The following is a 27,545-nucleotide window of genomic DNA, read 5'->3' on the forward strand; positions in this document are numbered from 1 at the left end:
AAATCCCTAAAGTCTCTGCGTCGCTTCCTAGGTATGGTAGGCTGGTACAGGAAGTTTATAAGCAACTTCGCATCGGTAGCCGCGCCTCTCACGGACTTGCTCAAGCCCAGACAGAAATTTTCAATGACTCCAGAGGGTCAGGAGGCTTTTGAAAAGTTGAAGGAGATGCTTTGCTCAGCGACAGTTTTGCGTAGTCCTGATTTTAGCAAACCATTCTATGTTCACTGCGACGCTAGCAAGACAGGCGTTGGGGGAGTGCTGGTGCAGAAGACGCCGGAGGGGACGAATATCCGATTGCGTTTGTATCGAAAAAACTCAACAAAGCCCAAAAGAATTATTCGGTCACCGAACAAGAATGTCTGGCCGCAATAGTTTGCATAAATAGGTTCAGAGCTTATATCGAGGGGCATGAATTTACTGTAATCACTGATCACGCCTCTTTAAAGTGGCTCATGTCACAAACTGACTTACACTCACGTCTAGCCCGATGGGCACTAAAGCTGCAGAGTTTCTCGTTTAAAATCGAGCATCGTAGCGGCAGGCTTAATGTGGTTCCGGATGCTCTTTCTCGCGTAAATGAGGAGGAAGTGGCGACTCTAGACGCGAGCAATGGGTTGTTGGTGGATTTGGAATCGCCAGAATTCAAGGCAGAAGATTACGTGGAGATCGTAGAAAGGGTTAGGGCCAATATTGATAAGTTGCCAGATCTCAAAATTGTAGATAACTTGTTGTATCGTAGGTCAGATCACGCAACAGGAGAGGTGCTACATGATGTGTTCATTTGGAAACTCTGGATTCCTCAAGGGTTAGTGGTTGACGTTTTGCGTAACGCGCACGACAATCCACTGGCTTCCCATGGAGGCATTCACAAAACCCTAGAAAGGATACGGCGGTATTATTACTGGCCTGGTTTGGTTGCCGATGTGAAGAAGTATATCCAGGCTTGTGATGTCTGCAAGACTACCAAGGCCCCCAATACAATCCAGAGACCGAAGATTGGAATTGCGCCCGAGTCACAACGTTTCTTCCAGAAATTATATGTAGATTTCCTGGAGCCATATCCCCGTTCAAGAAGTGGACATATAGGCATCTTTATCGTCCTCGATCACTATTCTAAATATGTGTTTAAATAGCGGCGTCTGCCAGAGGAGCGCCATACTGACTAAGAAGCTGGTACAGTTGACCGGGGCCAAGAAGAAGATTCTGCCACCGCCGCCGAAGACAAAATACACATGGGACATGCTGCACGAGCCACCGATGACGAGGGCAAGGTCACCCACAAGCGTTTTCTTTAGCCAGTGTCTGATCTAATCCAAAATTTTGTGACCCGTTTTCAGGCCATGTACGCGGCGAAGCGATTGCCATGCAGAGCCACTGTCCCACCGATGTCATCGACAGCTTCTTCTCGGTGGCCCCCACCACTCCGGACCTGAAACTGATTTTCCCCAACATCGATCCCAGCCAGCTGAAGCGCAACTCCAGCGTGCTCTGGTCCACGCCCCACGCTACTCGGAGCTCCCAAAATACTAGTTATACACAAACACATATGTATATAAAAAAATAATCCCCTGTTTTTATACCCGATACTCAAAATGAGTATTGGGGTATATTAGATTTGTGGTAAAAGTGGATGTGTGTAACGTCCAAAAGGAATCGTTTCCGACCCCATAAAGTATATATATTCTTGATCAGCATCAATAGCCGAGTCGATTGAGCCATGTCTGTCTGTCCGTCTGTCCGTCCGTCCGTCTGTCCGTCTGTCCGTCCCCTTCAGCGCCTAGTGCTCAAAGACTATAGGAGCGAGAGCAACGATGTTTTGGATCCAGATTTCTGTGATATGTCACTGCTACAAGAATATTTCAAAACTTTGACCCGCCCACTTCCGCCCCCACAAAGGGCGAAAATCTGTGGCATCCACAATTTCGACCATACGAGAAAACTAAAAGCGCAGAATCATAGATAATGATCATATATATCAGATTGCTGAATCTAAATCAGATCAGATCATTTTAATAGCCAAAAGGAACAAATCAATTTGCACTGGCTACGCAGCACCCGACGTCACGCTCAGACTGATTTTCTGTCTCTCTCGCACGCACTCCTTGTAGTGTCGTTTAATATTAGCGGCGTCTGCCGGAGGAGAGCCATACTGACTTAGTATCGGGTATAACTGTAGAGTTGCGGTCTCCGCAGCAACTCACAACGTTCCCCCTCGTTCTTTCTGTTTTGTTCTATGGAAATATAAATGAAGTTTAAATTAAATAAATGTATTTGCGAAAAGTAATGCAAGATACCGCACGATACCACTTCCATTCCTTTTGATTCCCTCTGACACTAATACCCAACTGCTTAAGAACTATTAAAGCCGCCGGCGTGCTCAATTCAATTTGGGTTCGTTGGTATGGTCCGGCGATCCGCAATCGTCGGCTATGATACCTAGTAATGTACATTTGCCGAACGAGATTCTTTTCCTAGATGACTGTTTTAGTATGGGCTTATCCCAAGTAAATAATGTTTTTAATAGGCTAAATAAGATCTTAGACTTAATTTTTGTTAGTTCGGATATAGATTGCCATGTTACATGTTGCGAGCTCCCCATCGCGGAATGTGACATGCATCATATGCCGTTGGAATTCTTAGTCAATTTCCATTTTTATTCGCCCTGGGCGGAACCATATTATGAATGCTTCTTTTCTAGTGTAAGCCTGAATGCTTGTGTGGTTCGGTTGTCCTTCTTGAAGATAATTTAATTTTTATTGGGCCAACATCGAAAATAAATGAAACAGAGATAAACAGATAAAGGTACATAAAATAAAATCAAACATAAAACGCAAATAAAAATTCCAAATTCCAAAAATATAGGTACATTTTAGTAGTAATTTCGATAGATAATCTCATCGTGGATTCGGCCAAATGCGACTTTCACGTGGCGACGGGAGCTTCAATTGATTGCCAAATCGAGGCCTCTCCTCCTGATTGACCGCCTGCTTTGACGGTGTGTTGGCGGCCGACGCCACCGAATTGTGGTTTACGAGGACATGGCGAATTCGTGGCACAGCCACGCGATTGCGCTGATGCTGAGCCCCGCCGACGGGCAGCACTGAGGAGCGACTCGTGGGCACAAATTCGTCATAGGAGATCCCGGCTTCGCGGTCATTTTCAGTGGTCTCATCGGTCATATACTCGGAATCGCTGGGCGATCTTGTATCCGGCACCGCTGATTTTGTGAGTGGCTTCTTTTTCGAGCGTGTGCCAAGGCTGCGTCTGCCCAATCCCCCGCTGCGACGCAATGTGTTGTCCAGGACGCGGACCCGCTTTAGTGGCGACTTGGACGCCTTCAGCTGGCTGTTGGCCAGCCGATACCCCGAAGAGCTGGCGGCTGCTGATGGATTTAGTCGCTTGTGCAGATTCCCAGTGCTCTTGGTCATATTGGGAGTGATCAGCTGGATTGTTGGGGTCTTGCGCAACGACATTGTCGAGGTCGACATTGAGGACATGTTCTTCAAAGTTCGGGGCGTGCGAGGGGCCGTTGAACCGGCAGTCGGCGGTGGCATCATCAATTTGCTGCTGCTGCCCGTCCTCGTGGTGGGCGGGGCCTTCTTGCGGGCCGAGCTCTGCTTGGCCTGCCGATAGTTCTCCCATTCGCCAGCCATCAGCTCCAGTATGTTCTCGCCATAAACCAGAAAGGGGCCATGCGATTGCACCTCATAGGCGTGCACCAGTTCAGTGATCTGCTGCTCAATCTTGGGCAGCTTCGAGATGGCCTTGCGTTCCTTTTCCTCTTTAAGGAGCTGGCCGCCACGATTTTGGAAACGATTCGGCTCGTTGGCCTTTGCCTCTAGAGCCTGCATGCGGGACCAAAGTTCTGCACGGCTCTCGTACAGATCGAAAATCTCCTTGTTGCACGTGTAGAAGCTCTTCAGATCATCCAGCTCCAGCTCGTGCAGCTCCAACAGGTCTTCGTTGTAATACTTATTGTAGTAGTTGGAGAAACGCTTGCGCTCCTGCTGGCTCTTGAGCGTTAGATCCCACCACTTGCTTATCTCGACGCGCAGCTGCTCGATGAACGTCTTGGGGTTCTGGCTGCGCAGTGCCTGGCAGCGCTGCAGCTCCGAATGGAGGATGTCATAGGATGTCATTGGAGCGCAGCTCCTGGATCTGCTCGGCATAACTGTTGCGCAGATCGTTCAGTAGGCGATCCTCTGCATCGGTCTGGGACATCAGCTCGAGCATCTTCATGTCATGCTTGATGGCCTTGCGCAGCTGGTCCAGCTCCGTCTGGCGCACTGCGCGCTGAGAGCGCAGGTTGTCGAGATGGTCGCGAAAGCCGTCCATCTCATCGGGCAGGGGCAGCGGGTCCGCCAGTAGAGGGAGCGGCAGTGCGCCCAGCTCTTCGCAGAGCTGCTCCTGCTGGAGCAGCAGCTCCCCGATCTCCGCCCGACGTTTCGAGAGCTCCTCGCGCAGATGCTCAATGCTTTTGTCCAGCTTCAGCTGCCATATGATCAGTGGCACATCGTCGGGCCTCTGACCAATGTCCACCGTCTCATGGAGGAGTCGGGTGAGGTCGCTGGCCTCGGCTCGGAGTGCGGCTATGTCATCCAGGATGGCCGCCTGCTTCTCCCGCGACTCGGTCAGCAGATCCGTATAGAAATTATCCGCGTGCGCCTTGAGTTTGTGCAGAAAGTCCTCGCATGTCTTCGGCTCGAACATGAGGGACCACATTGAATGGAGCTGCTCCACATGCTCGCCAGTCATCTCAAGGATCTCTCCCTTGATGGAGGTTGGGTCAACCATAGCCAATAGGAATGGGTCTTGTATTCGCGAATGGAAGGAATTTATGTGATGTGTGCAGGATTTCGATTGCACAATGTGTTGCTCAAGGAAAATGCCTCCGCACAGATAAGTGACGCCTCTCGTGTTGGCACAAATTGCACAATGAAAATTTTGTGTGCTTGATTTGACTCATGCCTCAAAGCACAAAACAAGTTGATTCTGATTGATGTGCGGCCAAAAAAACACCTACTTTATATTGCAAATAAGTTCCTTCAAGGTTTTCCAGTTGTAAAGATAATTTAGGATGAGAAATGTGTTTACTAAAGCAGAATGCCACCGCACAGACTCGAATGACGCCAGACAAAATTTCGGTAAATTCAAAATGATGCTATTAGGGATAATATGTTAAATGTTAATTGGGCTTCTGTTCTCTCGCATCCTAGTGTAGACACGTCCTATAATGTTTTCCTGCATACGGTCCGTCGTATTATTGGTAACAATGCTTCCAAAAGGGTGCATGGCTCCTATAGACTGCCGTGGTATACGAAGGGTCTTATGAAATATAAGAATCTTCGTAATAAGTACTTTAAACGATTTAGTAAGACCCGGGACCCTGTAGATTGGGCAAGGTAAGTGCAACATAAGAGGGAGTTTGCTTTTTTAGGCAAATTTTTGTATAACCAATATATTGCCGACGTTGAGAGGGAACTTTAAGTCAATCCCAGGTCTTTTTGGCATTTTATAAAGTCCAAAAGGTCAACGAGCTCTCTTCCTTCCGTTATGAACCTGGGCAGCTTGAGCGCTAATACGGATAATGGTATAGCAAACCTTTTTTCTTCTTTCTTTAGCTCAAATTTTGAGCCATACGCAGCTTGGCACAGTTTCGATGTCTTAAACTCTATACCCTCGGTGGTCAATATTGGTACACTCGATGTATCGGAGGAGGACATTTTGGTGGCAATTGATGAATTCGATAATTCTAATAAACCCGACTGTGATGGCATTTCTGTCTTCCTGCTTCGCAACTGTGTTGTAGCGTTCTGTGAACCTCTCAAAATTCTATTCACAAATTCGCTGTTAACGGGTCAGTTTATTGGTAAGTGGAAAGCTGCCACGATTACGCCAATTTTTAAGAGAGGTACCAAAAATCTCATTTCCAATTATAGACCAATTGCCAAACTCAGCAATGTTTCAAAACTTCTAGAGCGAATCATTGCCAGAAAAATCACCTTCCTCATGAAATCCTACATTAGCTCAAATCAGCATGGTTTTATGCCGGGTAGATCAACAACCACTAATCTCATTGCTTTCAGTAATTTCTGCACTCGTGTCTTTGAAATGCACTCTCAAGTCGACGTTGTGTATACTGACTTTACTAAAGCCTTTGACAAAGTCTCCCACTGGGCTTTAATAGCCAAGCTGCATCGGTTGGGGATTCATTCCTGCCTGCTCAGTTGGTTTAGGTCGTATCTTGAGCGGCGAGAGTATGTCGTATTGATAAATGGAAAGCCTTCGGCCCCATTCTTGGCTACTTCCGGCCTTCCACAGGGAAGTGCACTTGGTCCACTTCTGTTCTTAATTTTTATTAACGACATATGTCTCAGCATTCAAGCTTCTGAGCATCTGCTTTATGCTGATGATCTTAAAATCTTCCGATCTGTCAAAACCTTAGGCGATAGTATCCTTCTGCAGCGCGACCTGGATAGAGTTGCTCGTTGGTGCAGACTTAATTCGCTCCCACTCAACATTAGTAAATGTTACTTTGTTTCTTTTAGCAAGCGTGTCTTTAATGTGCTGGCCTCATATTCAATAGATGGCCATCCTCTCTTAAAGCAGACGGAGATACTTGACCTCGGGGTCTTATTTGACTCTAGATTTCTGTTTGCAGGGCATATGAATTTAATATTGCCAAAAGCCTAGGCAATGTTCGGCTTTGTTAAGCGCAATTCATCCCAATTCAAGGACCCATATACAAGGCTCAGTCTGTACGCATTCCTTGTGCGCTCGCTCCTTGAGTACGCTTCCATGGTCTGGAATCCCACCGGGGTCGTCCAAATTTCGCGCATCGAACGACTCCAAAGAAAGTTTCTGAAATTTGCACTCCAGCCTCTGCCATTTTCCATTCCGATGCCGTCCTATGAGTGCAGATGTCGCCTCGTGCATCTCTCCTCTCTCGAGGATCGTAGGACCATTGCGGCTCAAATATTTATTTTTGACCTTTTAGTGGGTAATATCGATTGCCCTGACCTACTTAGTAGGATTAGCTTCACTACGCCCGCCAGGAGCCTCAGGACCCATGCACCCTTTGCAGTTGATCTCCACCGGACCAATTATGGCTTTCATGAGCCCATCAGTAGGGCGCTTCGGCAGCACAATGCGCTGCCAGCTGGACGGTTGGACGGTCAGACGGTTGCTTGTGGATTTCTTCCTGCTACATAATTAATTTACTAATGTTATTTTTATACCCGATACTCAAAATGTGTATTGGGGTATATTAGATTTGTGGTAAAAGTGGATGTGTGTAACGTCCAGAAGGAATCGTTTCCGACCCCATAAAGTATATATATTCTTGATCAGCATCAATAGCCGAGTCGATTGAGCCATGTCTGTCTGTCCGTCTGTCCGTCCGTCCGTCTGTCCGTCTGTCCGTCCCCTACAGCGCCTAGTGCTCAAAGACTATTAGAGCTAGAGCAACGATGTTTTGGATCCAAACTTCTGTGATATGTCACTGCTACAAAAATATTTCAAAACTTCGCCCCGCCCACTTCCGCCCCCACAAAGGACGAAAATCTGTGGCATCCACAATTTTAAAGATATGAGAAAACCAAAAACGTAGAATTGTAGAGAACCATATCTTTAATACTGCGGAATCTGAATTAGATCGTATTATTATTATAGCCAGCATCAAGAAAACAATTTCATTTTTTCTCGCCCTGTCTCTCTCTAACACACACGTAGCATAGGCGGCTTTGCTTAGAGTAAAACATTAGCGCCTAGATCTCAGAGACTACAAAAGCTAGAGCAACCAAATTTGGTATCCACACTCCTAATATATCGGACCGAGACGAGTTTGTTTCAAAATTTCGCCACACCCCCTTCCGCCCCGCAAAGGACGAAAATCTGGGGATATTCAAAAATCTCAGAGACTATTAAGGCTAGAGTAACCAAATTTAGTATTCGCACTCCTGTTAGATCTTACTATAAAACGTGTATCTCAAAATTTCGCCCCACCCCCTTCCGCCCACACAAAGGACGAAAATCTGTTGCATCCACAATATTGCACATTCGAGAAAACTAGAAACTCAGAATCATAGATAATGACCATATCTATCAGATTGCTGAATCTGGATGAGATCAGATCATTTTTATAGCCAATAGGAACAAATCAATTTGCAGTGGCTACGCAGCGCCCGACGTCACGCTCTTGACTGATTTTCTGTCTCTCTCGCACGCACTCTTTGTCGTGTCGTTTAATATTAGCGGCGTCTGCCGGAGGAGAGCCATACTGACTTAGTATCGGGTATAACCGTAGAGTTGCGGTGTCCGCAGCAACTCACAACGTTCCCCTCGTTTTTTCTTATCCCGCGCCGCAAGACGGCCACTCGTGGGCCACCTCTCCTTGGGCTCTCCAGGAAAGAGATCAAGTACCTCCCTCATGCCTCCTGCAATCTGTGAACGGGAGATCGAATTCCAATGTGTTGTAATAAGTTCGTACTCCGTCGCAGATCAGCCTTTTGTGTGGCTCTCTCACCGGCATTCGAGTCTTGCTAAATTGTTTGCACACACGTTTGGTCCGGGGGAAGACAGCAATATTTTCAGCAGGGGGGAAGCCCTGCCGTGTGCCGTTCCGAGTCGTGCCCCAGTTTTTGGAGAGGCGACGTCGGTGCTACCGTGAGTGCCTGCTGGTCTTGCAGTTGCAATTGCTGGGGCGTCTGCTGTTGGTTCCTGCTTCTGCTTCCTCCAGAGCGTCCTCCCAGGATATCGTTGATGGAATGCTTTGTGTTCATCTGCTGCTGCTGGTGGTGGCTCCCACATGGGATGTGTGGTGGCAGACCAGGCCACCAGGGCACTCCATCGACGGGATAGAGGGGATGCTGGCCAGGGACCTGCGGCCAGGTAAGGGCTGTCCAGGAGTGAAGGGGCGGCGGCGTCCAGGTGTTGGAGCTGCTGCGGCAGACCGGAAGTCAACAAGTTCAACTCAGACTAAAGAAGATTCTCGAACAAAAGGTTCGTTTCTTTTATTAACTTCAACTTTATGCGAATGAGCCGTTCGTTTTAATCCTCGACGAGCTGCATGTTTGTTAGGAAAGGGAATGCTGCCAATGCCCTGTGCTGTGGGACAGCATTGACCCGCGCAAAAATTTGGCGAAGGAGTACACTGAAACTTAGGATGGATTTGGGGCCACTGCTGATCTATGGCAACAACAGAGATTTAAACATAAGCTTGATTCATATTTATTTCGAAGGATGATATGATGCGATGCGAGTGCAGAAAGTCCACGCCGGTTAGGAGCTCACGCGAGAGACGCTACCATGATCGGGATCCCACACAATAGCTAGATAATGCTCATGGCAGGAAGTGGGACATGTGGACGCGGTAAGGGAACCGTTTTCCCAGATTCGTAGATCTGGTAGATACGGTTATTCTCAATAATTCTGCGCTTTTAGTTTTCTCGTATCATTTAACTAGATACTGGATACAAAATTAAGTTTCTCTAGCCTTTAAAGTCTCTGGGATCTAGGCGCTCATCGGTTCGCACAGACGGACATACATACATGGCTAAATCCATTCGGCTATTGATGCTGATCAAGAATCTAAATACTTTATGAGGTCGGAAAAACTTAAAATTATCTAGCCTTGAAGGAAAGTGATTCATCAATCGGATAAAATTATGAGTTCGGAACTGAGGGTTATTCTTCATCGGCTTAACTCAGGCTGTTGAGCTGTTTCAATTGAGGGTTTTATTGGTAGATTAAGTGGGTTCAGGTGAAGAGGCGACTCTGAGTAAATGCTTAAAGTACGCTTGTAAACATCAAATAAAACTTCCCATTACATTTTTATACCCGATACACAAAATGAGTATTGGGGTATATTAGATTTGTGGTAAAAGTGGATGTGTGTAACGTCCAGAAGGAATCGTTTCCGACCCCATAAAGTATATATATTCTTGATCAGCATCAATAGCCGAGTCGATTGAGCCATGTCTGTCTGTCCATCTGTCCGTCCGTCCGTCTGTCCGTCCCCTTCAGCGCCTAGTGCTCAAAGACTATAAGAGCGAGAGCAACGATGTTTTGAATCCAGACTTCTGTGATATGTCACTGCTACAAGAATATTTCAAAACTTTGCCCCGCCCCCTTCCGCCCCCACGAAGGGCGAAAATCTGTGGCATCCACAAATTCAAAGATACGAGAAAACAGAAAACGCAGAATCGTAGGAGATGTCCATATCTTCTAGAGAGCAAAATCTGAACCAGATCGTATTATTATTATAGCCAGAATCAAGAAAACAATTTCATTCTTTCTCGCTCTGTCTCTCTCTAACACACAGGTTTCATGGTCGGTTTTGCCAATTGCAAAATATGAGTTCAGGGATCTCAGAACCTATAAAAGCCAGAGCAACCAAATTTGGTATCCACACTCCTGTGATATCGGACCTTGACCGTTTCGTTTCAAAATTTCGCCTTACCCCCTTCCGCCCCCGCAAAGGACGAAAATCTGTGGCATCCACAAATCTCAGAGACTATTAAGGCTAGAGTAACCAAATTTGGTACACACACTCCTTTAAGATGTCACTATAAAACGTATATCTCAAAATTTCGCCCCACCCCCTTCCGCCCACACAAAGGACGAAAATCTGTTGCATCCACAATATTGCAGATTCGAGAAAACTAAAAACGCAGAATCATAGATAATCATAGATCATAGATCTATCAGATTGCTGAATCTGGATCAGATCAGATCATTATTATAGCCAAAAGGAACAAATCAATTTGCAGTGGCTAAGCAGCGCCCGACGTCACGCTAAGACTGATTTTCTGTCTCTCTCGCACGCACTCTTTGTCGTGTCGTTCAATATTAGCGGCGTCTGCCAGAGGAGAGCCATACTGACTAAGAAGCTGGTACAGTTGACCGGGGCCAAGAAGAAGATTCTGCCACCGCCGCCGAAGACAAAATACACATGGGACATGCTGCGCGAGCCACCGATGACGAGGGCAAGGTCACCCACAAGCGTCCGCCAGCACCCACCTGGAGTCGCAGTAAGTTAGCGTTTTCTTTAGCCAGTGTCTGATCTAATCTAAAATTTTGTGACCCATTTTCAGGCCATGTACGCGGCGAAGCGATTGCCATGCAGAGCCACTGTCCCACCGATGTCATCGACAGCATCTTCTCGGTGGCCCCCACCACTCCGGACCTGAAACTGATTTTCCCCAACATCGATCCCAGCCAGCTGAAGCGCAACTCCAGCGTGCTCTGGTCCACGCCCCCACGCTACTCGGAGCTCCCAAAATACTAGTTATACACAAACACGTATGTATATAAAATAATCCCCTGTTTTTATACCCGATACTCAAAATGAGTATTGGGGTATATTAGATTTGTGGTAAAAGTGGATGTGTGTAACGTCCAAAAGGAATCGTTTCCGACCCCATAAAGTATATATATTCTTGATCAGCATCAATAGCCGAGTCGATTGAGCCATGTCTGTCTGTCCGTCTGTCCGTCTGTCCGTCCGTCCGTCTGTCCGTCCCTATCAGCGCCTAGTGCTCAAAGACTATAAAAGCTAGAGCAACGACGTTTTGGATCCAGACTTCTGTGATATGTCACTGCTACAAGAATATTTCAAAACTTTGCCCCGCCCACTTCCGCCCCCACGAAGGGCGAAAATCTGTGGCATCCACAAATTCAAAGATACGAGAAAACAGAAAACGCAGAATCGTAGAAGATGACTATATCTTCTAGAGTGCAAAATCTATACCAAATCGTATAATTATTATAGCCAGAATCAAGAAAACAATTTCATTTTTTCTCGCCCTGTCTCTCTCTAACACACACGTAGCATAGGCGGCTTTGCTTAGAGTAAAACATTAGCGCCTAGATCTCAGAGACTATAAAAGCTAGAGCAACCAAATTTGGTATCCACACTCCTAATATATCGGACCGAGACGAGTTTGTTTCAGAATTTCGCCACACCCCCTTCCGCCCCCGCAAAGGATGAAAATCTGGAGATATTCACAAATCTCAAAGACTATTAAGGCTAGAGTAACCAAATTTGGTATCCGCACTCCTGTTAGATCTCACTATTAAACGTTTATCTCAAAATTTCGCCCCACCCCCTTCCGCCACCACAAAGAACGAAAATCTGTTGCATCCACAATATTGAGGATACGAGAAAACTAAAAGCGCAGAATCATAGATAATGATCATATATATCAGATCGCTGAATCTGGATCAGATCAGATCATTTTTATAGCCAAAAGGAACAAATCAATTTGCACTGGCTACGCAGCACCCGACGTCACGCTCAGACTGATTTTCTGTCTCTCTCGCACGCACTCCTTGTCGTGTCGTTTAATATTAGCGGCGTCTGCCGGAGGAGAGCCATACTGACTTAGTATCGGGTATAACTGTAGAGTTGCGGTCTCCGCAGCAACTCACAACGTTCCCCCTCGTTCTTTCTGTTTTGTTCTATGGAAATATAAATGAAGTTTAAATTAAATAAATGTATTTGCGAAAAGTAATGCAAGATACCGCACGATACAACTTCCATTCCACTTGATTCCCTCTGACACTAATACCCAACTGCTTAAGAACTATTAAAGCCGCCGGCGTGCTCAATTCAATTTGGGTTCGTTGGTATGGTCCAGCGATCCGCAATCGTCGGCTAGGATACCTAGTAATGTACATTTGCCGAACGAGATTCTTTTCCTAGATGACTGTTTTAGTATGGGCTTATCCCAAGTAAATAATGTTTTTAATAGGCTAAATAAGATTTTAGACTTAATTTTTGTTAGTTCGGATATAGATTGCCATGTTACATGTTGCGAACTCCCTATCGCGGAATGTGACATGCATCATATGCCGTTGGAATTCTTAGTCAATTTCCATTTTTATTCGCCCTGGGCGGAACCATATTATGAATGCTTCTTTTCTAGTGTAAGCCTGAATGCTTGTGTGGTTCGGTTGTCCTTCTTGAAGATAATTTAATTTTTATTGGGCCAACATCGAAAATAAATGAAACAGAGATAAACAGATAAAGGTACATAAAATAAAATCAAACATAAAACGCAAATAAAAATTCCAAATTCCAAAAATATAGGTACATTTTAGTAGTAATTTCGATAGATAATCTCATCGTCGATTCGGCCACATGCGACTTTCACGTGGCGACGGGAGCTTCAATTGATTGCCAAATCGAGGCCTCTCCTCCTGATTGACCGCCTGCTTTGACGGTGTGTTGGCGGCCGACGCCACCGAATTGTGGTTTACGAGGACATGGCGAATTCGTGGCACAGCCACGCGATTGCGCTGATGCTGAGCCCCGCCGACGGGCAGCACTGAGGAGCGACTCGTGGGCACAAATTCGTCATAGGAGATCCCGGCTTCGCGGTCATTTTCAGTGGTCTCATCGGTCATATACTCGGAATCGCTGGGCGATCTTGTATCCGGCACCGCTGATTTTATGCGTGGCTTCTTTTTCGAGCGTGTGCCAAGGCTGCGTCTGCCCAATCCCCCGCTGCGACGCAATGTGTTGTCCAGGACGCGGACCCGCTTTAGTGGCGACTTGGACGCCTTCAGCTGGCTGTTGGCCAGCCGATACCCCGAAGAGCTGGCGGCTGCTGATGGATTTAGTCGCTTGTGCAGATTCCCAGTGCTCTTGGTCATATTGGGAGTGATCAGCTGGATTGTTGGGGTCTTGCGCAACGACATTGTCGAGGTCGACATTGAGGACATGTTCTTCAAAGTTCGGGGCGTGCGAGGGGCCGTTGAACCGGCAGTCGGCGGTGGCATCATCAATTTGCTGCTGCTGCCCGTCCTCGTGGTGGGCGGGGCCTTCTTGCGGGCCGAGCTCTGCTTGGCCTGCCGATAGCTCTCCCATTCGCCAGCCATCAGCTCCAGTATGTTCTCGCCATAAACCAGAAACGGGCCATGCGATTGCACCTCATAGGCGTGCACCAGTTCAGTGATCTGCTGCTCAATCTTGGGCAGCTTCGAGATGGCCTTGCGTTCCTTTTCCTCTTTAAGGAGCTGGCCGCCACGATTTTTGAAACGATTCGGCTCGTTGGCCTTTGCCTCTAGAGCCTGCATGCGGGACCAAAGTTCTGCACGGCTCTCGTACAGATCGAAAATCTCCTTGTTGCACGTGTAGAAGCTCTTCAGATCATCCAGCTCCAGCTCGTGCAGCTCCAACAGGTCTTCGTTGTAATACTTATTGTAGTAGTTGGAGAAACGCTTGCGCTCCTGCTGGCTCTTGAGCGTTAGATCCCACCACTTGCTTATCTCGACGCGCAGCTGCTCGATGAACGTCTTGGGGTTCTGGCTGCGCAGTGCCTGGCAGCGCTGCAGCTCCGAATGGAGGATGTCATAGGTGCGCTGCGTATTCTCGGTGCACTCGCGCACTCGTCGCATGGCGCTCTCGTCCGTCTCCTGGAGGCGATCCCACAGCACGTAGATCTTCTCGCGCATGTCATGGATTTTGGAGCGCAGCTCCTGGATCTGCTCGGCATAACTGTTGCGCAGATCGTTCAGTAGGCGATCCTCTGCATCGGTCTGGGACATCAGCTCGAGCATCTTCATGTCATGCTTGATGGCCTTGCGCAGCTGGTCCAGCTCCGTCTGGCGCACTGCGCGCTGAGAGCGCAGGTTGTCGAGATGGTCGCGAAAGCCGTCCATCTCATCGGGCAGGGGCAGCGGGTCCGCCAGTAGAGGGAGCGGCAGTGCGCCCAGCTCTTCGCAGAGCTGCTCCTGCTGGAGCAGCAGCTCCCCGATCTCCGCCCGACGTTTCGAGAGCTCCTCGCGCAGATGCTCAATGCTTTTGTCCAGCTTCAGCTGCCATATGATCAGTGGCACATCGTCGGGCCTCTGACCAATGTCCACCGTCTCATGGAGGAGTCGGGTGAGGTCGCTGGCCTCGGCTCGGAGTGCGGCTATGTCATCCAGGATGGCCGCCTGCTTCTCCCGCGACTCGGTCAGCAGATCCGTATAGAAATTATCCGCGTGCGCCTTGAGTTTGTGCAGAAAGTCCTCGCATGTCTTCGGCTCGAACATGAGGGACCACATTGAATGGAGCTGCTCCACATGCTCGCCAGTCATCTCAAGGATCTCTCCCTTGATGGAGGTTGGGTCAACCATAGCCAATAGGAATGGGTCTTGTATTCGCGAATGGAAGGAATTTATGTGATGTGTGCAGGATTTCGATTGCACAATGTGTTGCTCAAGGAAAATGCCTCCGCACAGATAAGTGACGCCTCTCGTGTTGGCACAAATTGCACAATGAAAATTTTGTGTGCTTGATTTGACTCATGCCTCAAAGCACAAAACAAGTTGATTCTGATTGATGTGCGGCCAAAAAAACACCTACTTTATATTGCAAATAAGTTCCTTCAAGGTTTTCCAGTTGTAAAGATAATTTAGGATGAGAAATGTGTTTACTAAAGCAGAATGCCACCGCACAGACTCGAATGACGCCAGACAAAATTTCGGTAAATTCAAAATGATGCTATTAGCGATAATATGTTAAATGTTAATTGGGCTTCTGCCATAGCATTCTCCGGAAAATTTCCGCAGACATTGTGTGAGTGCATGACAAGTACTCTCACGAAAATGTCGAAATGGGCAGACAAATGCGGGTTAGGCGTCAACCCGTCTAAAACGGAACTGGTGCTTTTCACTAGGAAGTACAAAGTTCCGGTACTGATTCCCCCAAGACTATGTGGGGAAACGCTAGTCTTCAGCAACAACGCCAAGTATCTTGGCCTAATCCTCGATAGAAAGCTCGATTGGAAATTGAGCATAGAGGATAGAGTAAAGAAGGCCACAGTGGCCCTCTATACTTGCAGGAAAGCCATCGGACTAAAATGGGGAATGACCCCCTATATAGTTCGGTGGCTCTACACCGCCATCATACGACCAATCATGCTCTATGGAGTGGTGGTATGGTGGCCAGCCTTGGACAGAAGGACATGCCTCAATAAACTCAGCAGAGTTCAACGCATGGCAGAGCTATGCATAACTGGCGGGCTACGCCCTACTCCAGGGGAAGCCCTGGATACTGTGCTGGACCTCCTCCCTGTGGATCTCATGGGAAAGAAGGTGGCAACACTATCCGCCCTCAGAATGAGAGAAGCCAGACTGTGGAAAGCATCCGCGGTTGGGCACTCGGGAATCCTGATGAGACTCCCGCAATTACCAGAGAGGACAGATTACTGTATCCCCAGTGATCACCTCTCGACGCCCTTCCAGGTATCAATCCCATCTAGGGAGGACTGGGAGATGGGCGAAAGTGGACCTGCAAATGCGGTCCACTTCTACACTGATGGCTCAAAGCTAGACGGCCGCGTGGGAGGCGGAGTCTACTGCAGCGAGCTGAACATCAGTCATTGCTTCAGGCTCCCGGATCACTGTAGTGTGTTCCAAGCGGAGGTTGAAGCCATCAAGGAGGCCATTTCGATCGTCTCCAAATTACTTCTAGATACGCACTTAGTGTGCGTCTTCTCGGACAGCCAAGCAGCTATCAAAGCTCTAGGCTCAATATCGTCGAACTCAGCGACTGTAAATGACTGCCGCAGGTCTCTGCACGAGATCGCAGAGCAGTTAGATCTCTTCCTTATATGGGTCCCCGGCCACAGGGACATCGAGGGGAATGACGCCGCCGACGAGCTAGCCAGGCAGGGTACTACGATTCCTCTCCTACCGGAGAGGGAGCAAGTAGCGATGCCCTTGGCTACGTGCAGGCTCCTAACGCACGAATTGTTCGAGCAAAATGCCAATAGGAGATGGCAGCAAACCGTTTCCTGTAAAGTCTCAAGATTGATATGGCCATATGGCCAGGAGTTGTCGCGACGAGGAGGAGGAGGAATCGGTCCCCCACTTCTTCTGCCACTGCCCAGCCCTTGGAAATCGTCGTCTTCGAATTCTCGGGGCCGCTTTCCTCACGGACATTTCGGACCTGTCCGTAATCAAACCAGGGACCTTGTCCAAATACATCCAAGCCACCGGATGGGACTGCCCTTAACCTGCAGTAGTATGCTCTCACGGTTCGGGCAACGCGAAGGGGCACATGCCCATGCGGCAACACAACGGACCTTTTATAGGTCCAAGTGAGCTTGGGGGCGGGAGGCTCTTATCCCCCCCGCCTCCCGGCTACCGCCTTAACCTAACCTAACCTAATTGGGCTTCTGTTCTCTCGCATCCTAGTGTAGACACGTCCTATAATGTTTCGGTCCGTCGTATTATTGGTAACAATGCTTCCAAAAGGGTGCATGGCTCCTGTTTGAGATGCCAAGCTTTTTTGGCACCTATGTGTTTCAAAAATGAAAAGAGATTTTGGGTTAAACTTTATAATTCGTATTTAATCTTGGTGGCTTAGCGGAAGCCGATTGCTTGCTATTGCCAGATAAACTTTATGCGAGATCGATATGCAACCAATGCGCAGAGGGGTTAGCATAGAACTAAACTATAGACGACGGCGTTAGATCAAAGTGATTGCCGAAGTGGCGGCAGCAGATCAAAGTAGTTGCCGAAGTGGCGGCGGCAGAGAGCCCCTTTAGCGGGAGAGCGCAGCAGCTCTGCAGAACGTCAACGTTTTACAACATAGGCGGCTCTCTCTGCTCATACAATAATAATGTTAAAGTTACGGTTATTCTTCAGCGGCTGGCCCGAACATACTCCCCCGTTGGGAGCTAGTCTCTCAACAGATTCCTTAAGGGGCAGCAAACATAGCCGAGTGACGGCCCTCCTGATGTTTCCTGAGGATGTCTTCAGGTCAGCGACGCGACACACTCCGTCCTTGCCCAAAACGACATCGACCACTCTAGCCAGTGGCCAACGCATTGGAGGAAGATTTTCGTCCTTCACCAGAACGAGGTCGTTCTTGCAGATGCGCGGGGGTACGCCACTTCGCGCGCTCTTGCAAAAGAGTGAGATACTCTTCGCGCCAACGGCTCCAAAATATTTGCTGTAGTTGGGTGACCCGCTGCCAGCCATCCAGACGATTGTAGTTCAGCTTCGTTAGGTCAGGCTCGAGGATTTGCCCATGGGGGCCGCCTAAAAGCAGATGAGCAGGAGTCAAAACGTCTAAATCATCAGGATTTTCTGAAAGCGAGAGCAAAGGGCGAGAGCTAACAATTGCAGTGATCTGACAGATCAGAGTGCGCAGCTCGTCGAAGCTAAGCACAGATGGTCCAACTGAGCGGTACAGGTGATATTTTGCGGTCTTCACGGCCGCTTCCCACAACCCGCCAAAATGCGGAGAGCGAGGTGGGATGAAACGCCAGTCGATCGAGTCAGCCAAGCAGGATTCGTGGACCTCCTTCATATGCGGTTCGCTCAGACAAAGCTTCTTTAGCTCCAGAAGCTCGTTCTTGGCCCCAACGAAGTTTGTCGCATTGTCCGACCAAATTTGATTTGGCCTTCCTCGAGTGGAAGTAAAACGCTTTAGTGCGCCTAGAAACGATGCGGTGGTCAAATCCTTTACGAGCTCCATGTGTATAGCCTTAGAAGTGAAACAGATGAATACGCTAATGTAGCACTTGATCGGAGGCCTCGTGCGGATTTCTGATCGGTAGAAAAAAGGTCCACAGTAATCTACTCCAGTGACTTCAAAAGGTCGAGTTCCTTCCAAACGTTCCTTAGGTAGGTCTCCCATGATGTGTTCGACCATGCGCGGCCTAGTCCTGAAGCATCTCACACATCTGCTGACGACCCTTGACACTGCCTTAACACCTCCAATGGGCCAATATTCCAGCCGAATTTTGGATAGCAAGGCGCGAGGTCCGGCATGGAGGTTTCTTTCATGATAATATCTTATCAGCGCAAAGGTAATGGAATGTCCCTTTGGCAGAATGAGCGGGTGCTGAGCGTCAAATCCTAGCGATGAGTTGCCAAGACGACCTCCAACTCTAAGTAGTCCAGAATGATCGATGAACGGGTTGAGCGAACTAATAGAACTGGATTTCATGACTTGACCATTGCGCCGAATCTCCTTTATGTCCATCCACAAATTTGCCAGCTGAATGTGTCGAATTAGAAGATGCGTTCCTTGCCGAATATCAGAAACGGTGAGTCCTGGATGCCTAAGACGATGTATAAATTTATGCATGTAGGCGAATGTGCGCTGCATGCGAAAGAATGAATTCGCAAATTTGTATCCGGACGTGAGATCGGCATGTGGAGACGTGATTAGCAATCCTCTCTTGCGAAGCTCCAAAGTTGCTATGTTGTTAGATGGAGATACAGGCCACTTATCCTTGGAGCCTAGCAAAAAGGATGGGCCGTGAAACCATAGCTCTGACTGGATAAGATGGTTGGGAAGCGAGCCTCTCGAGAGAATATCAGCAGGATTTAACGATGTGGGAACATAGCGCCATTCCATGGCTGCCGTCAACTCCTGAATTGATGCCACTCGATTTGCCACGAAAACTTGAAATTTAGCTGGCTCGTCCCTAATCCAAGATAATGCTGTTGACGAATCCGACCAGCAATAGAACCGACCTGTAAAGATTCCCATGTCCTTTACATTCTGCATGATTTTCGCAAGCAAATGGGCTCCACTTAATTCCAGCTTAGGAATCGATATAGTCTTTAGCGGCGCCACTCGCGACTTTGAGCACAAAACGTGGCTCAAAGACTGGGCTTCCCTGGACACGACATACACGCAAGCGCCATATGCTTTCAAGCTGGCATCACAGAATCCGTGAACTTCTGTAGCCACACTAGAACGAAGAACCAAGCGAGGAAATGAGATCCGAGAAATGCTTTCCAAACTATTTCTCAAGTCCATCCAAGTTGAATGCAACGCTGAGGGTAGGCTTTCATCCCAATCCAAATTTTCTCTCCAAAGCTGCTGAAGGAAGATTTTGCACCTGACAATGACTGGATTTATCAATCTAAGAGGGTCGTAGAACCGCGCAATCGTAGATAAAACCGACCGCTTTGATGGCTTTGAGTTTGTGTCCAGTGCAGACAAGGCAAAAAGCAGCTGATCCGAAGCAGGGTCCCACGCTAAGCCGAGAGTTTTGGCAATGTCGCTTCCATCATTAAACTTTAGGAACTTCTCTATGTCATCTTCAGGGGTTCCCTCAAGTACTTCCTGGTGACTGGAGCACCATTTCCTAAGTCTAAAATTACCACGGGACAGTAAAGCTGATGTTTGGTGCATCTTGTCCATGACCTGTGCGACCAAATTACCGCCCGAAATAAGGTCATCCACGTAAAACTCCTGCCGCAGAGCAGCTGAGCCAAGAGGGTAGGACTCACCCTCGTCGATGGCCAGCTGGTGCATTGCGCGGACCGCTAAAAATGATGCAGCCCTCGTCCCGTATGTGACGGTGTCTAATGTGTAGACTTGAACCTCGGACTCGATGGAATCTCGCCATAGGATGCACTGATACAAATTGTCGGGTGGAGACACTCGTACGCAGCGGTACATTTTACAAATGTCCCCAGTGAGAGCGACTGGATATGTTCGAAAGCGAATCAATATGTTAAACAATGCAGGCTGAATAACAGGGCCTGTCATCATCACATCATTTAGAGAATATCCAGTTGATGTAGCTGCGGATCCGTCGAAAACGACACGGAGTTTTGTCGTCGTACTGTCCTCCTTTAGGACACAGTGATGAGGCAAGAAATATTTGCAGAGACTACGGGAATCAGGGTTGACTTGGTGCATATGATGCAAATCAATGTACTCCCTCATAAAGGCGGAATACCGCTCCTTGAGTGTAGGATTACGCTCCAGTTTTCGCTCCAGACTGATGAACCGTCGATAAGCCTGAGCATAAGATTCTCCTAAACGATCAGTATTGTTATTTAGCGGCAGACGAACTGCATACTCTCCGGATGGCAACCGTGAAAGGTGGCTTACGAAATGTGCTTCACAATCGTCTTCTTCTTTGGTATTCAAACCAGCCTCCACACAATTCTCGACTTCCCAAAACATACGAAGAGTTTTATCCAACCTTGCTTCCATCTCAGCTATCGAATCTGGACAATTGTGCGTAGCCAAAAGCGCCGAGCTTGATACCTTCTGTCCACCGCCAGATACGATCCACCCAAGCCGGGTCTTCTGCAGAAGAGGCAGTCCATCGGTGAGTTTGATTTGCCCTACGCAGAGGAGATCATAAAAAACGCTCGCACCAATGAGAAGATCAACCCGTTGAGGATTGAAAAATGCAGGATCATCGAGCTGAATGTTAGATGGAATACGCCAATCGGATACATTTACTGTCATACTTGGTTGAGAATCGGTAATCGTGGGGGCGATGAGAGCAGTAAGTGTAGTTGTGTAAGCAGAGGTGCGAGAATGCATACAAATGCTTATGGTGGATCCCTCAGTAGAAACGCTGGTATCGCCCAGCCCAGACACAAGTGCAGACGATTGAGTTCTCCTAAGCTGAAGCTGCTGGGCGAACCTGGATGTGACGAGATGCAGCTGCGATCCTGAATCTAAGATGGCACGACAAGGAACTAAAACGCCAGACCGATTCTTTACGAGAACCACGGGTGTAGCCAGAAGCACGACATCAGAGTGAAGACCTTGGGCAGCAACAGAGGTAGACGAAGGTAGAGACGAGCTGCTAGCAGAATTTTGAGCAACGGAAAGAGTGTCCGGTTGAACGGCCAGATCGGGAGGAGTAATACCTGGGCAGCCTTGTGTTGTGGGCTGTATACTATCGAAGTGCAACAAACTATGATGCCTACCGCCGCATACTCGACATTTTTCACTATTGCATGCGCGGGTCCGGTGCCCCGGCTTTAGGCAATTGAAGCATAGGGAAAGCTTCTTCACTTCTTTGTGGCGCAGCAACGGTGAGAGATTTCCGAATATCTTGCACGAGTATATTCCATGGCCCGCTGAGTGGCAAAAGACGCATACAGACGGGTCGGCGGAAGAGTTGGAAGCTACAAACGTTTTCTTAACCTGCGTATAGGAATGGTTTTTTCCCACCTGATCGCTACTAGCGTGTGTCGCTGTAGCATATTCCAACCGCTCCATTTTCTGGCAGCGTTGCTGCAAGAATTCGAAGAATTCCTCTGCGGTAGGTATAGCATCCGACGATGTGTGCTCCTCCCATTTGGTTTGCGTCTTCGAATCCAACTTCTGCAGCAGCATGTTGATGACCATGAATCCTGAAATCTCCTCAGCAGTTCCCAATGTCTGCAACGCTCGCATGCGTAAATTGACTGCATCCGAAAACTCTCGAAGCCTTTTAGCAGAAGGCGAGTCTACCCTCTTTAGCCCAAGAATCTTTTTGATGTGTGCCTGGAAAACAAGTCTTTTGTTATTAAAGCGTTTATTAAGTATATCCAGAGTCGTACGATAATTGGCACTGGAGAGGTCTAACGATCGAACCGAATCCAAAGCCGCATCAGCGAGGCAAGAGCGAAGGTGCTGGAATTTCTCGATGTCACTGAGATCCGCATCCGCTTCAATCACCGATTTGAACATTGCCATGAAATCCGAGAACTCGACGTATCCACCAGAAAATTTAGGCACCTTCAGCTTAGGAAGTCGCTGCTTGTGAGCCATGATGATGGTACTATGTCCGGAATGGCTTGGCAGAGTCGTAGAATGGGCAGCGGCGTGTGACTGGCTTACTTAAACAGCAGCCAGCAACTCAGCTTTCAACGATATGAAAAGAGTATCGAAGATTTCGCGCAGCTCACTCCCAATCTCGTTTTGATCAAGAGCCTCCAACTCATTATGGGCCTTATTAAATTCCTCTCGAATTTCTGCCAACATATCAAGGCGCACCTCGACTTCCGCGGCGGTCAGCTTATCGATTTTATTCCCCGCGAAGGATTCGCCAAGCCTGTGCAATCGATCATATAATGGCTGACTTTTACGCTTATACAGACTCAGTCTGGAATCAGCCACCACAATATTTCCGCCCGCGCCTGTATTCGGATCGTTGTCCATGTTAACCGTTGTGCAATTCGACACAACAACGGAAAATGAAATACCGCTTAAGCGACGATGTATAGACACGAGAGCGAGAATGCAAGACACGAAAAGTCAAGAACCGCGGCTGCAGCTGCGCAGAGAATGAGAGATTCGACGCTTAAAGTACCGGAATTTGTCTATAAATATTTCAGCCGCCCTCTCACTGAATTTGCACTTTAAACTGTTTTTCAACGTGCACCCAAATGTATTTGTTGGTAGTTAAACTACCCAACAACAAAATATTGTATAAATAATAAGTGTTTTAACGGAACGCGATTAAGCAATGGTTTTATATCACGTCGGGGTCACCAATGTTTGAGATGCCAAGCTTTTTTGGCACCTATGTGTTTCAAAAATGAAAAGAGAGTTTGGGTTAAACTTTATAATTCGTATTAAATCTTGGTGGCTTAGCGGAAGATTGCTTGCTATTGCCAGATAAACTTTATGCGAGATCGATATGCAACCAATGCGCAGAGGGGTTAGCATAGAACTAAACTATAGACGACGGCGTTAGATCAAAGTGATTGCCGAAGTGGCGGCAGCAGATCAAAGTAGTTGCCGAAGTGGCGGCGGCAGAGAGCCCCTTTAGCGGGAGAGCGCAGCAGCTCTGCAGAACGTCAACGTTTTACAACATAGGCGGCTCTCTCTGCTCATACAATAATAATGTTAAAGTTACGGTTATTCTTCAGCGGCTGGCCCGAACAGCTCCTATAGACTGCCGTGGTATACGAAGGGTCTTATGAAATATAAGATTTTTCGTAATAAGTACTTTAAACGATTTGGTAAGACCCGGGACCCTGTAGATTGGGCAAGGTATGTGCAACATAAGAGGTGTAATGTGCCAGAAATTCATATTCGTAGAGGTGTGAGATTGTATGTACGGATGGAGGTTGTACATACTTTTTTTTGTCGGTCAGACACCAATAGTATAGCAGGATTTCGGAACGTGTACCTCTAGCTATGCTCTAACTAGCTCGCCGGAATGTCGTGGGATCTTTCCTACTCTCCTATCTGCTATACGAACACATTCGCAAAGATGTTTTAGGTACACTTGATTTAATGTTCAAAAGGAACTCTACCAAAGAAATCAAAAAGAAAATAATGTGAATTTTAACTAACTGTTTAACCGACTACCGACAAATAGTCAGGCTATATTCCGTCGCTCTTGGGGGACCTCAGATGACTTTGACCCCTTCTCTACCCTCCCTACCTTTGTATGCCGTTTAATCGACAGCATAACCCTAATCGAGCGCATCTCTATTTGATCATCGGACTTCCTCAGGCTCTACTCAGGACAAACACGAAAGGTTTAATGTTCCATTATTATCTACTAATTATTATTTAATAATTCAAAATTTAAGGGTTTGGACTTCATGGTTTTCCAATTAAGTATAAACTTAGCATAAAGTAATTAATTAAAGAAGGAGGAAATAGTAGCAAGTTATACCTAGTTATATGTGTATATGTATATAGGACTTATGTGTAGAGAATATGGCGAAAAGAAATTAAATTGGAAAGAAGAGAAAAATATGATAATTATATAACTAGAAGGCAAACGTGAAAGAAAAATTAGTAGCCGATCCGCTTTCAATTATGGCACGGATATGGTTGTTTTATATACCGGAATAGAAGTTTTATAAGACAGATATATATTTCGAAAATACTCGAGAATTCCGTTTAAGGAAGTTTCGTAGCTCACTCATACTTTATACGAATTATCCGGCGTGTCCGTTGAGCTCAAGGGGCGACGTAGGAACATATTCTGAGGAAGGGAGAAAAATTATGAATATACAGGTCTTCACTTCTAATTCGGATGAAACACCGATTTTCTTTCCATTTCCATACCCGTACGACGACGATTTGCCACTCAACGGCTGATCTTAAAAAAATGTGGTTTTCATTTGCGCTAATTTCTAATTATGGGTAATTATATACATTATTGGTTTTTTTTTTCTTTTTAAATCTATACAATACAAAAATAGTTAGTGCGTAGCCTAATCTTTAATAAATGGAAAATCTCACGACGAGACTCAAAACTAATACTTTGGTACATTTTCACACGACGACTATTAAACGGCAGTGTGGATCGCCGCAGAATAATGTTTTATTTTCACAGTTTGAGAGCCACTCCACACATTGCGAAGAACTACATGCGAAAGCCTTAGCCGCGCGCTTAATTCATAAGCGAGAAGGGAGACGAGTGCGGCATATTAGTTTCTCCGAATTCGCAAGAAAACCATTCTTCTCGTCTTACTCCAAAATGTACTTCAGCTCAAGTATGCCTCCACATAACTTCGGGTTTCACTCTAGTATATCTTCGGACGGCTCTTTCTAGTTTATTTGGTTGTAGTTATCGTTGGTTTATGTAGATGCTGGTTCCTGGGAAATCCGAGGTCTTTCCCAGATCTACTAAGAAATCGATGGACTTTGACGACCTCGTTCTTGGAGGTGTCGAACGTAGTAAGATTTCCAGCCCTTTTATTTTTCTTAATCCAAAAGGAATAATGTAGTCCACCAGAACTTCAATTTACTTGGCACGTGTTTGATTGCACAACGTTTTCAAATTCACTTGTATATATATATTTGTATAAAAATACACATCCGAATTCGCACAGCTTCACTATAGCAATGATCTAGCCAGAAGTTCTATTACTTGCATTAGCCCTTACGATCGGAACTTTACCTTCCACAACCAACGGGGTAATCGTACGATTTTAGACAAAGCTTACACCTTGCTTCCCTAGATAACGGAGTAATCGTACGCATAGCATTACACATAGCTTCCACGACTAACGGAGTAATCGTATGATTTCTAGTAAAGCTTTAAAACATAACTCCCACAAATCCACGCTGCTTCTCTAAATTAGACATTAAGCTCTTCAATGGAAGCTTTAACTACTGCTCTCTTGTAATTGATCTCTTATCTTGTTTTTGTAAAGAGCAGAGTTAATGTTAAACGCGAGGGCCGTACTTCCCAAGCTGTTCTCTGGAGTTTTAGAGTCACAACTGGCCACTACACCACAGTTGAGGAAGCGCTAGTTTTAACTGGCGAAGCCTAAACGGAAAAAGGACAGTTGCCTAGTGTTTCACTTGTATGTCTTTGAGGTGAAATATTCCTAAGTTTTTACCCTGTTCGTTCTTCAGTTGATAATAGGATGAGACAACTCGTCTAGATACCACGGCTGAAATAAAAACCGGCGCTAACTTTGCATTGAACTTTTTAACAGCATTGCTTTGGCAGAAATTGCGGGCAAGTACTGGCTCTCCAACCTTAAACTCTACTTTCCGACAGCGTAGATTATATCGCCTAGCATTTTTTTCATTTGACTCTTTCACCTTTTTCTTTGCCGATTCGCGAATAATTTGTAGTGCTTCCGGATAACTAATGCGGCTATCCTCCGATAAGAGTCTTAAGCGGCGAAGCAACTCATAGTCTTTGCCATTCAGAATCATATTTTGTCCAAAGGTTAGGAAATAGGGCGAGTACCCGGTGCTTTGGTGAATGTTGGATCTGAGAGCAGCACTGATTTCCGGTAATTTGGTATCCCAAGTGAAATGATCCCGGCTTATGTAAGCTCTTATAGCTGCTAACACCGATCTATTGAGTCTCTCACTGGCATTCGCCTGTGGTGAATATATCGCCGTACGAATATGTTGTATCCCAAAGCGGGTTAGAAAAGCCTGAAAGGCTCCAGAAACGAATTGAGATCCGTTATCTGTTAATATCACCTCGGGGACTCCAAATGTACATAACAAATAATTTTCGAGGTAATCGCACACCCGATTGGAAGTAAACACCCTAAGGGGGCATAGGAAATGAAATTTTGTGAAGTGATCTACGATAATAAGTAAACCAATATGCCCTTTCTTGGATCGGGGATATGGACCCAGCAAATCCATATAAAGCTTTTGAAACGGACGATCAGACACCATTGGTTTTCCCATGGGTGGTTTCAACACGGTGTTCGGGTGTTTGGTGTGACGACACACTTCACAATGAGTTACATACTCACGTATTTGCTTGTTCATTTTTGGCCAAAACAAATATCTTTTAATCTTTTCGATGGTTTTCCCTACTCCACTGTGAGCGGCATTGGGCGGATCATGAGCCCGCGAGATTACACCTTGGGTGAGTTCCCTAGGAATCCACAATTTCCAAGATAGATTATCTACACCATTATTTCCCTGATCAGGTTCGGTTCTTTTGTAGACAAAATCATTGAGAATCTTCAAGTCTGGTAATTTGTCTTGCTTAGCGCGAATATTATCAATTAAGGTCATATATTCTGGTGATTTAAATTCTGCGGCAGATAGATCAACTATTGGACCCTGCTCTTCCATTTCAGAAACAGTAATTTCCTCTTTACGCGATAGGGCATCCGCTACCATGTTTAGTGAGCCCTTCCGGTGCGTTATCTCAAAAGAGAATCCCTGTAGTTTTATGGCCCATCGAGCTAATCTACCAGACAACTCCTTCTGACGCATAAGCCATTGTAATGAGGCATGATCGGTTATCACCTCGAATGCCTGACCTTCTACATAAGCACGAAACTTTTGAATTCCCTTTATCACCGCTAAACATTCTAATTCCGTGACTGAGTAGTTTTTC

The 27,545-nt window shown here is 46.8% G+C and overlaps 1 protein-coding gene across 2 annotated transcripts; it reads left to right on the top strand.

Moving 5' to 3' along the window:
• The first annotated feature begins 1,163 nt into the window (after nucleotides 1-1,163).
• LOC117188207 (inner centromere protein-like) lies at nucleotides 1,164-11,342 on the top strand. Of its 2 annotated transcripts, XM_033391698.1 has the most exons (3): nucleotides 1,164-1,271; nucleotides 10,991-11,030; nucleotides 11,094-11,342. In XM_033391698.1, the coding sequence occupies exons 1-3, from the start codon at nucleotides 1,233-1,235 to the stop codon at nucleotides 11,285-11,287; spliced, it is 273 nt and encodes a 90-aa protein (XP_033247589.1). In that variant the 5' UTR covers nucleotides 1,164-1,232; the 3' UTR covers nucleotides 11,288-11,342. The 2 variants fall into 2 exon arrangements, with proteins under 2 accessions (XP_033247589.1, XP_033247588.1); XM_033391697.1 differs by lacking the exon at nucleotides 1,164-1,271 and having other exon boundaries at nucleotides 10,873-11,030; nucleotides 11,094-11,340.
• Nucleotides 11,343-27,545: the final 16,203 nt, after the last annotated feature.

Source organism: Drosophila miranda, chromosome 3 (genome assembly GCF_003369915.1).
Source record: "Drosophila miranda strain MSH22 chromosome 3, D.miranda_PacBio2.1, whole genome shotgun sequence".
NCBI classification, from domain to species: Eukaryota; Metazoa; Arthropoda; class Insecta; order Diptera; family Drosophilidae; genus Drosophila; species Drosophila miranda.